The sequence below is a fragment of the Wickerhamiella sorbophila genome, assembly GCF_002251995.1.
Source record: "Wickerhamiella sorbophila strain DS02 chromosome Unknown contig3, whole genome shotgun sequence".
In the NCBI taxonomy this organism is placed as follows: domain Eukaryota; kingdom Fungi; phylum Ascomycota; class Dipodascomycetes; order Dipodascales; family Trichomonascaceae; genus Wickerhamiella; species Wickerhamiella sorbophila.
In genome coordinates, this window is record NW_020194004.1 from 671710 (window position 1) to 685492 (window position 13783).

Consider the following 13783-nt stretch of genomic DNA (forward strand, 5'->3'; position numbering starts at 1 on the left):
GTTCAGTACGCACAATATAAAGTATGCTGGCATTATGAAATTTGGCTTTACCAAAACATATATAAAAAGAGAACAATGGCTTGAAAAACCACCTCGACGACGACTCAAAGCTATCAAAGCCCTCTGTGAAATAGAAGTCATAAAGTATAACGGAAGAGTCTTCCCCGGAGTATCTGATCTGGGAGCGTGTATTTTCAGTAGGGGGTTGCTTTTATTTTTTGTTTTTTCTCTCTTTTAGGGGAAGTGCCATGTGGCGTTAATTTCAAAAATAAAACCAGTTTCAGAGGAGGAGGGCGCGAGCCCCGCTAGGGGAAATACACAAACACTTACTTCTTCTTACGAGGTGGAGTCACTGGCCGTGAAGAGTTTTGGGCAAACGCTTGGGGTTTCTTTTTCTTCTCGGTGGGCTTGAGAATCTGGAACGAGCAAAGCAAGCTCTCGTCGACGCTCATCATAGCACCAGCATTGTCGAATTCACCACAGTAGTTGGGTGCAGAGAATAAGGTGACAAGTTGACGTTTGGAAAAGAACTCATAGCCGTCTTCGACGACTTGGTGGGCGCGGCAAATGAGATCCAAGTCATGGCGATCTAAGAATCTGGAGACTACATCTGGTCCAAAAGTGAAGGAAATACCTCGGTCATTTTCTCCCCAGCCCACAATGTCCTTGTCCGGGTCAGACCATAACAGGTCACAGAGCAGGCCCACGTCTGGGATATCGGTAGGGCGCATGATGCGGCGGATTTGCTCCATGGACTTGAGGTCGGGGCTGAGACCACCGTGCATGGTTAGAATTTTTTCATCGATGATAGCTGCAATCGGCAGGCAGTTGAAGCAGTCGGTGAAGGTGCGCCACAGCTTGATGTTGTAGCGGCGTTTGCACTCGTCGTAAAACCCGTAAATACGGTTCACGCTGGCCGACTCGTGATTTCCTCGCAGAATGAAAAAGTTCTCCGGGTACTTGATTTTATATGCCAAAAGCAAACAGATGGTTTCCAGCGACTGCTTACCACGGTCAACGTAGTCACCCAAAAAAAGGTAGTTCGCCTCCGGGGGGAAGCCGCCATACTCGAAAAGGCGCAAGAGGTCGTAGTACTGTCCGTGGATATCGCCGCAAATCTTGATGGGCGCCTCTAGCTCCAGTAGAATCGGCTGTTGAATAAAAATCTCGCGGGCCTTGGTGCACAGGTATCGGATCTCGTGCTCTGCCAGGTGTACCGCCTTGCCAGGTCGCGAGCCCCGGACCTCCAGCAACCTGTCGACAATAGAGTCCAGGTCTGCTTCCTGAACGTCTCCCATGGTCTCCTTGAACGCTGTTCTTTCTTAGTACAACGATTTTTGTGGGGGTTTCTCTCCGTCAAGTGGGAGTTGGGATGAGGAGTTGGCCTAATCACTCGTCGGTCGGCTTAGTAGTGCCAACACCCAGAGCTATGGAATTTCACGTTTTGGGAGCAATCAACGTCATTCTACGGAGGCAGCCAGTGCGGGGATTTTGGATATTTGGAGAAATTTTTATTATTTTAGGACAAAGGCCGTAGAGCACGTCTATACCCTGCGATCTGCGGCATATTTACAAAGTGTTGTCTATTTATACGCGTTTTACAAGCAGCAACCTCTGGGGAAAAGGGCCCCCCGCTTATCATAAACTGGAGGGTAACTCCCATGGACAGCTTTTTTCCCTGGCTTCATGGGAGCATCTCGGGCGCCTAATAGCCCAATACCCTTGCTGTAACCCTCTCCTGGCGACGCGTGGTTGTTGCAGATTCTGCACACAGCCCCCTTCACTCAGCGCCCAAAAACAAAATGTAGCCCGGTTTCTGCAATTGGAATAGTAGTTTCGTAGTTTGCTGCCCCCGATCAGCCCGCCGCGCCCCGGTGCCAACAGCAACGCACTTGTCCCAATATCCTTTTTCTGACGACGGCATAGTGAACACCCCCAACCAAGATTTCTATTGGTGACTAAGGGGTTCGCATTCTCCATGACCCCGGATCCAATAGAAAGCCCATTGGCCACGCGGGCAAGAGTCAATGAGCCCGGGAGCCATGTTCATAGTCATGCGAGCGGTGCTTCGCATGGTGCTGAGCGGGTGCTTCTAGCTGCGCTCGAGCGGTCTCCCTTGCAGCGCGAGTGGCAGGCCCTCGAAGGGTGGTTTCAGGCGCTGGACGTCGTTGATCAGGCGGCTATTGCGGCTGCGCTCTCGAGAAAAGTACACCCAGACTTTGTTCCTGTAATCAAGGCTTGTGCTGGCACAGAGTCTCCCTACGACGCTGGGTTCCCGGCTATGGCAGGTCCCTCTGCTCAGGACGCTGGGGATATTGCTGCGCCCGCCTGCACAACTGGCTCCAATTCGCATCGCACCGAGCATTTCGAAAACTTTGTTGATATCGCCCGTGCCTCGGGGCGCCAGGCGGTCGCGCCACGCCAACACAGCGTGGACTCGGCCGCCGGTCCGTCGGACAATGGCTCGGCCGGATCCTCTCAAAACCGCTTCCGCACTTTCAGATCACTGGGTACGTCCCAACCCCCTAGCGCCGGCGCTTCTCCCTTTGTGAACTCTTTCATTTCGCCGGTTCCGAAATCAGGGCTCTATTCCCAAGCGTTTGCCCCATTGGGCCAGAGGCAGCAATCCTCTTTCACTCCCTGGAGCTTGAGTCAAGAAATCAACCGTCCCAAGTCAGCTACCGAGATTAACCCTTCCAGCTCACCCAATTATTCTCCGTATCAGTCGCATCCTTGGGCCCAGCCGGCTGGCTCCGCAAGCGCTGGGTATGGATCTTCAGGACTCGACATCATGCGCGGGGGCCAGAGCAGTGGTGAGTCCAAATTGCAGCCGGTCTCTAAGCGATGGACCGCTTCTCCGCTGCGACCTAAAACTGGACTAGCCGGTCCGGCACCGGGCTCGGCAGGCTCTGTGTCTGCTTCGACTGCTAATCCTCTAGGCTCGCCAGCGCCAGGAGCAGTTGGCCAGGGTGTTGCTGAAGTAAAAAACGCCGCTGCCGGAACTATTGGGCCAATTAATCCTGCCCCCGGTCCGGAAACACCCGCAGGAAATCGGCGTGAAGATACGAAGGTCTGGAATGGCAAGCCCTTCCAACCCACTTACGCTGCAGCTATTGGCTCCTCCCCAGCGCCCGCCACGACCGCAGTATCTCCGCCCTCTGTAGCTGCACCACCTGCTGCGCCCGCCTCTCCCCGTGCGGCCAATCAGTCGCCTTACGCCAAACGCAGTGTGAACTATATGGACATTGAGTTGTTAGCAGATATGGGTGCCTGGTTGCGCTCATTACGGCTGCACAAGTACACAGAAAATCTCAGTGACATGCCATGGCAAGAGGTGGTGCTTTTGAATGACCAAGATCTGGAGGCTCGCGGTGTAAACGCCCTGGGGGCTCGCCGTAAGATGCTTAAAATGTTTGAGGAGATTCGTGCCGCGCAGGACAACGGCAAACTACCGAAATAAAGAACTTCTCTCGTTGACAACGTGACGCCGGGCCGTCACTTAAAAGGCTTTGCCGAAGCTGTGCTTCTCTGTTGGTTTTTTTTCTCTCTTACGTGTTTTTTGTTAGTATCAAATTGTTAATATAAAACGTTAAAAGTGAAGAAGGGGGGACGTGCCCCATGCAAAAATACATAATGGTGATAAAAATAAGAAGAGCCTCACGTTGGGTTGCTTAGATGCGGGGGAGACTCGAACGAAATCAGATGGCACAGCACCGCTGCATGGCGATATCGGGCTGGCACTGCGGCTTTGACCAGTGTTTTTCCCACTCTGCTTCATTTGCAGCGAGGAGTCGGCCAAGAAATGCTTGTCGGTGGTCCTTGCTCATAAGATCAAACAGGGGCCGGACAAAGACATTGGTGAAAAACGATTGACGCTTCTTGATTCTTTCGGTGCAAAACGAGGGCTCTTTAACCCCGTCCTTTTCATGCTCGAGCTTGCCGCACTCTTGTGTGGGGATCCAACCCAGAATCTGTTCGGTCTGGGACTGCCAATCGAACTCTTTGTTGATAGACAGAGCGTGTTTGAACGATACTGGGAACGGTCTGGCGGCATTAAAAAGATCGGCAACCTTGATCACACGGCTGAGATACAGAGCTTGTTGCTCGTTGCTGGCACTGGATCCTGGAGGCCCGACGGGGGTGCCGTCATCGGTCAAAAAGTCATTATGCCGAGCCATGTCAGTGGCGAGAATGATGTGGCGAACGAGCTCACCGGTGGCGCCTTCTGCCATTACTGGCCACAGCTGCTGGAGCATTTCAAGGTACAGGGCCGAGTGGAAGGCCTCCAGTGACTTGAAACAGCACTTGCCTTTGCACATGACCTTGGCGTTGAAACCAGGATGGAAAAGGTCGTGACCAGGCGCTGCGACAACTAGCGCTGCAATCTTCATAATCGGCAGCGAGGTGGATGCAGGAAGGGTGGGAGTGACACGGGAATTGAACATGTCGGCGAATGATGGTAGTACACCAGAGTGCACTAAACAATAAATAGTCGCTTGTAAAACATCAATAACATGTGCGAAATTGTGGTAGGGGGTGGTGACAGTGTAGCATCTCCTGAGCACGAGCAGGAACCAAACAAGCTTGTCGTCGCGAAGAGCGTGTTGCTCTAGCCCAGGCAAACGGAACACCGCCTTCAACAGAAGGAACCCTGCGGCAAGAAGCTCATCCGACTTGTACTTGAAGGTATCAAAATCGAGACTTTGAAGATCTTGCTCGATTACGGCTAGGACCTCCTCTGTGACAAGCTCAGAAATGGTCACCTGGCCCATGTAGAGCTTGGGCAACTTAGAGTTTGGTAACAATGAGATGCGATTATTCGACAGCTTACTGGCCCATTGCTCAGCCCTGTGGCGAAAAGTCCATCTGTTGAGACTCAGCTGCTGGTCCAGTTCCTGCGGTCGCACGCCGGGTTCCGCAAAGAGTAAGTTGTCGTAGCGTCGGGATGAGCCGACCTGGCAGGCGAGCGGAGGCTTTTCCGGACAGATGTCCACTTCGCACGCCAACGAGCCACACAAATCACTGCACTTGGAGCCTGGTTCAGGTACGCGGGGATTACTTTTGATGGTGACGCTGCCACGAGGCGGCGACCGGACAACCACCACAAAGTCATACCCCGCGCTCATAGCAAAGAGAGTGAAGTCAAGTAGCTCACAATTTGGGTCGTTGCCACCGGCAAGCACTGCAACGGTCGGGCCATCCGTATACTGGAGCAAAGCCTTGCAAAAGTCAGACACTGTAAAGTACACTTTGGCGTGGGCGCCCCATACTTTGAGCAGCTCCTGGGTGATTTCTTCCTGCTGCTGAGGGTCCGGGCCCTGCGGATCTTCATCAATAACAACTGGCTTTCCACTGGCATCCGTGGAAATTATTCGTTCGGCTGAGCGTCGACCTCCAGCATAAATGCATAGGGTCTCATGAGAGCCTGTCTCTTTGAAATACATTAGGTTTGTGTGGGCCCTGAAACGGTTTATTAGACTTGTTACAACGGTTTTGGTTTTGCTGCTAGGCAATAAGACAAGTCGGCGGCGGGAGCAAGGAGGGGGAGTTACGACACGAGTGGTTCCGATTATCAAACTTATAAGATTGGGGTGGAAGGGACTTTCTGTTCGGCTCTCGACCCGCATACCCTATTCCGCGCCCCCCTGACCAATCGGGCAAACCCTTGCCTGGATCGGAGGATGACAAAGGGTCACGTGGCGACTAGCATGGATTTGCCCGGAAAAGCAACTTAAGCTAGTTGATTAATGCCGATTGGTCGGTGATGCCAGACTCAAAGTACTGGAAGCGGGGCTTTAATCCATTCAGCTTGAGTTTGGTCTATTTTCCTCCACAAATTTCTCGGCCGCCGAGCTCTTGCCATCATTTTGGCTGTTGGGATTATCATGCACGGGTGAACGGGGATGCCTCGCCCCAGGCAGTACACGCCAAGTCTATGCGAGATGAGGTCAACAAATGCACGCTTACACAACCGTCAACGAAGTTTATTCTGTGGGTTTCGAGGCATAACCTTACGTAAATTGGAACTTTATGTGGGGTGTTGGGCCTTAAAGTATGCATAAGCGAAGTAGCGGTTATGTTTAAAAACGTAAAGTGGCGCACCTCCGGGCGTGGGAAAAGGCTAAAAGTATACCACCGAAAAAATTAAACTTATATACAGTACATTGAGTGTCATTCCTGGAAGAAGTCGCCTCGCTCAATAAATCTAATCATGTAGTCGTCCACATGGCCGATCTCGTCTTCCTCCTGTTCCTCCTGTTGCTCCTCCTGGGTCTGTTCAACAGCTTCCTCGGCTGCGCTAATTGTCGATCCTTCCGCCAGGGCCGGCGTGGGGGTCTTGCCCTCGAACTCCTCTTGGTCCATACGGGCTTCACCCATTGCAATGCTCGCCGCAGCCCGATCATCATCGTCTTCGGCTTGACCGAGCGCGTCGAGACTACCTCCTAGCTCCTGCAGGGTTTCTGCGGACGTCGCCCGTCCGGCGTTATCGCCCAAAAGATCCTGTACCGTGATGCGGTTGAAATAGTCCGTGGTAAAGTCGCCTTCTTGAATAACAACGTTGTCCAGAATCGTTTTCTGGGTCGCCTTTCGCAGAATGTTCGACTCAATCGTAAACTCTGAAACGAGCCGGTAGATGTGCACATCTCGAGTTTGGCCAATACGGTGACAACGATCCTGGCATTGCTTGTCCATGGCCGGGTTCCAATCTGAATCATAAAAAATAACTGTATCAGCTCCGGTAAGATTAATGCCTAAACCACCAGACCGCGTGGACAGAATGAACACCGGAATCGACGCGTCTTTGTTGAACCGCTCAGTCAGTACCTGCCGCTGTTCAACCCTGGTTGCGCCATCGAGTCGCAAATATCTCCAGCCGTGAATATTCAGAAACTGCTCCAAAATGTCCAGCACTTTGGTCATTTGCGTAAAAATTAGCACCCGGTGCCCCTCAAAGATCAGATCGTGCAGCAGGGTGGCCATCTTCTGCAGCTTGCCACAGTCATACTGAAGCAGCCGCTTGTCTGGGAAAGCAATAGAGAGCCGCACTTGGCTTTCGTGACCGATGGGTTGGTGGCGAACCGTCTCAAAATCGCTGGCGGTGGCGAGAACACCTGCAGCCTGTTCAGCCGCATCAAGCGTGACTACTGTGGGCGTTACAAACGCAAATCGGCTCAGTAGTGGGCCAACCGATGCTTCGCGTGAGGGCAGATCGAGCACAAGCTCGTCCATGGCAGACAAATGACCCCAGTTGTAGCCACGCGGAGCCACCTTTTGTAGCGTCACTGCCTTCACCAAGTCCGAGCCGTACAAGGGAATACGATTGGTGCGAAACATGTTGAGGTAGATGGAATGTCTTTTGGTTTCAGCTCTCTCGATTCGGCGACGGTAAATATCATAAATGGCCCACTTGTCCAGGCTCTGAAGATCGGGCTCGGCCATGACCGTTCCAGGGATCATTTCGGTAAGGTTCAACGCCATCTCGCGCGTCGCTCGAGATTGAAATACAGTTAGAGCCTCCCACTTGGGTTTGTTTTCCATTGCAGGAAACAGTAAATTTAGAGTATCCAAATTAACTTTCGGCGCCGTATCAATGGCAAACTTTCGGGCGGTATACTCGAAAGCGCCAGGAACGCAGCGATCGATAGCCAACGACGTTACAATTGGCCGAACTTCAAACAGATCTGGATGGTTACAAACTTTTCTCAGCTGCATCAAGCAGTTGAGAATCGATAAAAAGTTACCGCTGGCCAATGTCGCTTTTGTAGCTGCTCGAGACATGAAATCGTCGTACAAATAGCGCTGCCGCTTTGATAAACGGCAGTAGACAATGTGCTCGTACTTTCCGGGCATTTGCTTTTCCACATCAGCTTTAAGACGACGAAGCAAGTACGGTCGGAGAACTTGGTGAAGCTTCGCAATGGTCGCCTTTGCTTCATCGTCTGCCTCTTGGCCTTCCTCGACCATTTTATCCACTGGTCGAGCAAACCATTCCTGAAAGTCCTGAAGATTTGCAAATCCAGCAGGCATCATTTGAGATCCCTTGGAAGATGGCATCAAAAAGTAAAGCAGCGACCACAGCTCCACCAAGTTGTTCTGTAGAGGCGTGCCGGTCAAAAGTAGACGTCTCTCCGAGTTGAAATTCAACAGACCCTGCCATCGTTGTGATCTAAAGTTTTTGATATTATGGGCCTCGTCCAAAATCATGTAGCACCAACGCTTGCGCCGGAAAGCGACCTGGTCTTGGATCACCAGCTGATATGAGGTGATGCACACATGCCAGGTATCTTCTTTATTCCAGCCTCGCCGTTTCTCTTTACGTTGCTGAGGATTGCCATAATACGTCAAAACTTTGAACCCCGGGGCGAAGCGTTTGAACTCCATCTCCCAATTTAGCATAACACTAGTTGGAACAACAATGAGATGGGGTCCCCAAATATGCTTCTCACAAGCAAGATAAGCCAGGAGAGAAATGGTTTGAATGGTTTTACCAAGACCCATCTCATCTGCAAGAATGCCATTGGTTTCGGTATTGTACAAGCCAACTAACCAGTCGAGGCCGTCACGCTGATATTCTCGCAAAGTCCCACGGAGGAGGAATGGTGGGTCGATTTTGTGCAATCCCTTACGCAATTCCAACTGAGCATCTTCGGGCTTCGCTTCCTCTAGCTCCTCAGCTTTGGATTCCGGTTCGCTGTCGACCTCCATGACATTGTCCTTATCGTCTTCAGACTCGTAGTCTTCGGACTCGGATTCGTCGACCTTGCCTCCGAACAAAGCAGCAAGTCCAGGCCCCTTGGCAGCAGGTTCAGTCTCGGATTCAGACTCGGATTCGGAGTCTGTCAAAGACTCTTCGTCCGATACAGATAAGCTCTCTTCGTCGTGGGAGCTTTCGACTTGGTTGTAAAGCTCGAGAAGCTCCTTACTTGGTGCTTCAAGAACCAGTGGAGACGATGGCGGTGCTGCATCAGACATGTTGACGTCACTTTGGTCTTCGAACTCTGGCAAGTCTTTGTACTTTTCTCGCAGCTCTTCGACCGTGAGCTTGGCGTCATCGTCAACGTCCTCTCCGTCGCTCTCGTCGTTACTCTCAGAAAACCGGTCGGCATCGCTTTTCTCTACCTCAGACTCTGTATCGTCCTCTGGATCGTAGCTTTCAATCCGAGACTCCAGTAGCTGAGCGGACTTTTCAAGAATCTGGTTGAGATACTCTTTACCACGAACACGGTTTTCTTCTTCGAGAACTTGTTGCCTGCGCTGCAGTACAACTTTCTCGGCGAGTTTCCATTTTTTTAAAACATCAGAAGCAATTTTACGAGCTTGCTGTCGCAAGGATCGCTCCAAATCTTTCTTTTCTTTTTCCTCTGCACCAGCAAGCCGTCTGAAATACTGCTCAACAGCTTGAGCAATCTTTTTGACACCGCCTTGCTTGTACTTGCGAAGATTTAACCGGACCTTCCCTAGATACGCCGCTTGGGCAGTAAGGTTGTCCCAATACGCAGGCGCTCGATTGGGGTCGGTGAACTTTTTTTGTTGAAGCTCTTGGCCAGCACTCAAACGTTGCAACTCTTCCAGTAAACCTGACTGCTGAGCTGCCACGACTTTTTGCCGTGCCACTGCTTGACTTTGGACGTACTCGTCAAAGGCCGCGGGATCGATCTCCTGGTCCTCGAAAGTAGACTTGTAAGTAGCTAACAACGAATCCAAATTACCCCCAAACTTTGGGGCGACAACATGAATGGGGTGGGTTACCTTTGGTGCGGGTTTGGATCCCCGAACGGGTTTCAGCGGGGGTAGTTCGATATTTGCCAAATTACTGTCGTGGCCATTAGCACTTTCACGCTTGACACGTTTGCTTGGCGTTTTTGCTTGAGACTTTGCTCTCTTTTTGTTTGTCGCAGGTTCTCGAACAGGCTCTTCTTCCACGGGCTCGGCAGGGCCATATTTTTCCTCGCAAAACGCGTTGAAGGCCGTGTGCACCTGGGCGACTTTCCGACGGCCCAGACGCGACTCCTGGCTGGAGATCACAGCTTCCCAGAGATCGTGGGGCTGTCGCCATCGCTGAAAGACATCCGAATGATCTCGTTTTGCCTCTTGCGGGTTATAGTAAACGAGAGATACGAACTTGTCCAAGTGGAACAGCAGACGGGTTCTATCGTCGTGGCGGTCGACAATCTGTGCCAATTCTTCGAACTTGGAAGTCAAAGCAGGGTCCAAGTGCGCGGATTCATTATTAACTTCTGCAGCTTGCTGTTTATCGATTCTTGAAGTGCGTCGACTCGACACCATTCAGGTTTCAGGGGGCTTTGCGGCCGCGGGATGGGCTGCACCAATAAATAAAAAACTGCTGCGTGCTGGTAGCAGTTCCAGAAAGCGTCTGTCGAAATCTTGGCGCTCCCAAAGCTCCGGTGGCGCAGATAAATGTTAAAACGTGGGCCCTCTCAAAAAGCGCCAGTTAGGAATGATTATAAATTTTTAGTTGCCCCCGAACTAATACAGTCTGCAAACGACGAAAGCCGCGAGCGTAACCGGGCAAGAGGCTCGGCAACGTCAGTTAAAAATATATAGCATATGAAATAAACTGCAAAGAACGTTTTGTTGGTGCGTCAACATACTGCTGAGCCGAAATCTCGACTGGACTTTCCCTTTCCGTCCAGCGTCGAAAAGAACAAGTTCGCCGATTAGAAAAATTCTGACTTATGCGACAACTCAGGGGACTGCACCAAGGCGCTCGGCGGTTGTTGCAGAACCGCCCAAAGGCTATAGATGAGTATCATTTGCTCGAGGCGTTGCTGGCTCCCACGGCCAAACGTGCAAACACGCTTCCGTACATCGAGCAAGTGCGACGCCTACGCCAGCTCAAGGCCCGGCCCTCAATCAGCGAAACCACCAGCGAGGGGGTCAATATGGCAGTCAAGACGGCCAAAGACAACTCGGTGCGCAATATACCCGATAATTTATGCCGATTCATGGAGAGGCCCGAGCTGACCTCGCGAGATATCGATGCCTGGCTGCAGATTAACGTTCTAGATGGGGCAGATCCGTTCAAGGCCCAAGCCCGCTTGGAGTCTGCTCTCATGGACATGATTTCCACTGCTCGCCCAACGTCGCTCCGCGCTCTTATGCAGCTTCTGGCCAAATACTGGCAGCAGGGCTACGTTGGAACTCGCCCAATGATTCGCGTCGCTCGGGCCCAAGCACTCGCGGTGCTAAATCGCGCCCTGGAAGTTCATCCTGAAACACACTATGTGATAGGTGGGCCCCGACAGGTCGTTCCACAAATCTCTATCCCGGATCTGCCCAAATTCGAGCGCTTTGTCGGCACTTTGTTCGAGTACATGGAGATCGCCAAGCCCACCGAAGAAGAGCTTGATCCGGTCGAGGACCGATTGTTTGCATTGTCCGCCAGATGCGGTGCTATTGAAAAAACCGAGTCGCAACTATTAGAAGTGTATGGCGCTGGACGCTCACTGTCATCGTCGTCGGTTGACGAGTTTTTAGCCGCACTCGGCAGGCATATCACGGCCCAGCGAGAAGCCTTTCCAGGGCCCCCTCATCAGTTCAATGAGCAAGTCCGTGAAGAGCTCAAGGAGTTTGCTGAAATTTTCACAGCCATTCGGCCCTCACCTGCCACAGTGCGGTTTTTGTTGCTTTGGGCAGAGAACTTGGATGAGTTTTGGGAAGTGGTTGGTATTGCTGAAAACCGGCCTGATATTTGGGAAGAATGCCAACTGGATTTTATCCAAGCTTTAGAGAGAGCTTGTGAGCCGACTGGCGATTCGTTACCACTTATGAGCTACCTTTTTTCGTTGCTGAATCGCGTGGCTGCGCAGTCTAGACTCAGTCTCGAAACAGTCGAGTACGCTGTCGTGTTAGCAGCAAAGCACGGTAATGCTGCTGGTATTTCACGAGCTCTAGATATGCACTCTGAAATGAGCAATGGGACTCCTGTGCCTGTGCAGGTACTTGGTGATATCCTTGAGAGCTTCCCTCTTCCCAATTTCCCTGGCTCCAAGGCGGCTGCGCCCGAGCTTCTGGTCCACAGGCTGCGCCCTCTCGTTACAAGTGCACTTCTGCCCAAGTATTTAGGGGCCCTGCAGCGCTGTGGCTACCTGGATCAAATACGAGCAGAATGGGAAAAGGATCCTGAGCTCACCCCTGATCTTGCGCTAAGCTTTGTGGCCGGGTTCATGTCTTGCGACCAGTCGCAGCTGGCTCTTGGCGTCATCAAAAAGGTACTTGGAACTCCTCAGCAAGTAGGGGTCGTTCAGGCGGTTGCCAGCCACAGCTTGATTGCGGACGTCGACCTGTACCCTGTGGTGATGCAATATATTCGCACCAACGGATGGACACCTTCTGACATTGACATTGTTTTTGGCAATATTCCAGGAGCAAAACAAGTCGCAGACGGATTGATGGATATTGAGACCCTATGGCCACGCCAACAGGCATTATAGATTATGTATATGCAAATAAACTCCTTGATGGATAGCTAAGGCTCGGCGGGCTGTGCGGGCTGTGCGGGCTGTGCGGGCTGTGCTGGTGCTGGCTGTGCTGGCTGTGCTGGCTGTGCTGGCTGTGCTGGCTGTGCTGGCTGTGCTGGCTGTGCTGGCTGTGCTGGCTGTGCTGGCTGTGCTGGCTGTGCTGGTGCTGGCTGAACGGGCTGGGAAGGCTCGGCCTGCACGGAGTGGCGACGCGGGCGGAAAATTAAGATAATAAAAAGTCCAATAATGATGAGGGATAGCAGCAGGATAATCTTGCACTTTGTCGTGCGTTTCTGATACCGCTCTCCCTTGACAAGCTCTCTGTCTGCGTCTTTGACACTTTGATACATAGTCTCGACATTAAAGTCGATACGATCAACCAGCGAGCCTTGGTCAATGACCATTGTCTGCAGGTCCTTGAAGATGTCGGCCACCTCGAGAATACCCTGAGCAATTTTGTTGATTTCCTGCTCACGCTGGCGGATTTCCACATCCTGCTCATCCTGAAGCAGGTCCTGTGTCTGCTCAAGCGCCTGACGCGATAATTGTACATCTTGCTCTACAGAGCCGGTGCTGGCGAATTTAGGGTCCTTGCGAAGAACCTTAAGATAGGAAGATTGCATGCTGCGGAACATGGATGAAGTGTCCTGCACTTTCGCCGCCATTGCCACCTTCATATTATCGTACATCTTGACGAGGGCCTGGTCATTTTGGTCGAGCTGTCGACTCAGGCTCTCGAATTTCTTGACCAGTGCCTGGCATCTATGCAGTCCCTTGGTGATCTGTAGCGTCAATTGCTCGATCTCACGCTCCTCTGCACTGCGGTCATCGAAACCGGGTAACGCATGCTTCTTGTGGAGGGGCGCCAGCTGTCCGATCAGGCTGGTGATGGCCTGCAGCTGTGACTCGACCTGCGACGTGACGTCCATCCAGCCGGGCTGCAGCATATCGAGCTCGATCGCATCTCCCTCAATCAGCGGAGCTGCCTGGCTCGACAGATACGGGTGGTGCGTGTAGGACTGCCTAAACGACAAGTAGAGGTTCGTGCGGTCCCTAAACATGCTAAGCTAAGCGACTGGGAGCACTGGTAGATAAAGCCAGAGCAGACAGGACACGACAGTCAAGAGCACACACCGCTCAGCATAAAGTTCAGAGCACCGAGATGTACTTGTGCAAGCGCCGGAAAATCGAGCGGTGGTCCCCCTCTAAAACCTGATTACACGCATCGAGGCTTTTTTTTTTTTGCCTATCTATGTGGGTTGGGGTACGACAAGGGCTAGGAAATAAATACCAACAATCGT

At 52.0% G+C, this 13783-nt stretch overlaps 6 protein-coding genes across 6 annotated transcripts; 2 read left to right on the top strand and 4 right to left on the bottom strand.

Annotated features, from left to right (window-relative positions):
• Positions 1-326: 326 nt before the first annotated feature.
• On the bottom strand, positions 327-1298 carry B9G98_02241 (Serine/threonine-protein phosphatase PP1; the record flags this gene model as incomplete). Its single annotated transcript, XM_024808798.1, has 1 exon — positions 327-1298. One exon carries the CDS (start codon positions 1296-1298, stop codon positions 327-329), a length of 972 nt encoding a protein of 323 aa, XP_024664566.1.
• Positions 1299-1978: 680 nt separating this feature from the next.
• Positions 1979-3460, top strand: B9G98_02242 (hypothetical protein; the record flags this gene model as incomplete). Its single annotated transcript, XM_024808799.1, has 1 exon — positions 1979-3460. One exon carries the CDS (start codon positions 1979-1981, stop codon positions 3458-3460), a length of 1482 nt encoding a protein of 493 aa, XP_024664567.1.
• Positions 3461-3698: 238 nt separating this feature from the next.
• Positions 3699-5444, bottom strand: B9G98_02243 (3',5'-cyclic-nucleotide phosphodiesterase regA; the record flags this gene model as incomplete). The annotated part of the gene is made up of 1 exon (XM_024808800.1): positions 3699-5444. The coding sequence occupies one exon, from the start codon at positions 5442-5444 to the stop codon at positions 3699-3701; it is 1746 nt and encodes a 581-aa protein (XP_024664568.1).
• Positions 5445-6171: 727 nt separating this feature from the next.
• B9G98_02244 (Helicase SWR1) lies at positions 6172-10287 on the bottom strand (the record flags this gene model as incomplete). The annotated part of the gene is made up of 1 exon (XM_024808801.1): positions 6172-10287. One exon carries the CDS (start codon positions 10285-10287, stop codon positions 6172-6174), a length of 4116 nt encoding a protein of 1371 aa, XP_024664569.1.
• Positions 10288-10697: 410 nt separating this feature from the next.
• B9G98_02245 (hypothetical protein) lies at positions 10698-12455 on the top strand (the record flags this gene model as incomplete). Its single annotated transcript, XM_024808802.1, has 1 exon — positions 10698-12455. The coding sequence occupies one exon, from the start codon at positions 10698-10700 to the stop codon at positions 12453-12455; it is 1758 nt and encodes a 585-aa protein (XP_024664570.1).
• A 35-nt stretch (positions 12456-12490) lies between these two features.
• On the bottom strand, positions 12491-13543 carry B9G98_02246 (T-SNARE affecting a late Golgi compartment protein 2; the record flags this gene model as incomplete). Its single annotated transcript, XM_024808803.1, has 1 exon — positions 12491-13543. One exon carries the CDS (start codon positions 13541-13543, stop codon positions 12491-12493), a length of 1053 nt encoding a protein of 350 aa, XP_024664571.1.
• Between the last annotated feature and the right edge of the window lie 240 nt (positions 13544-13783).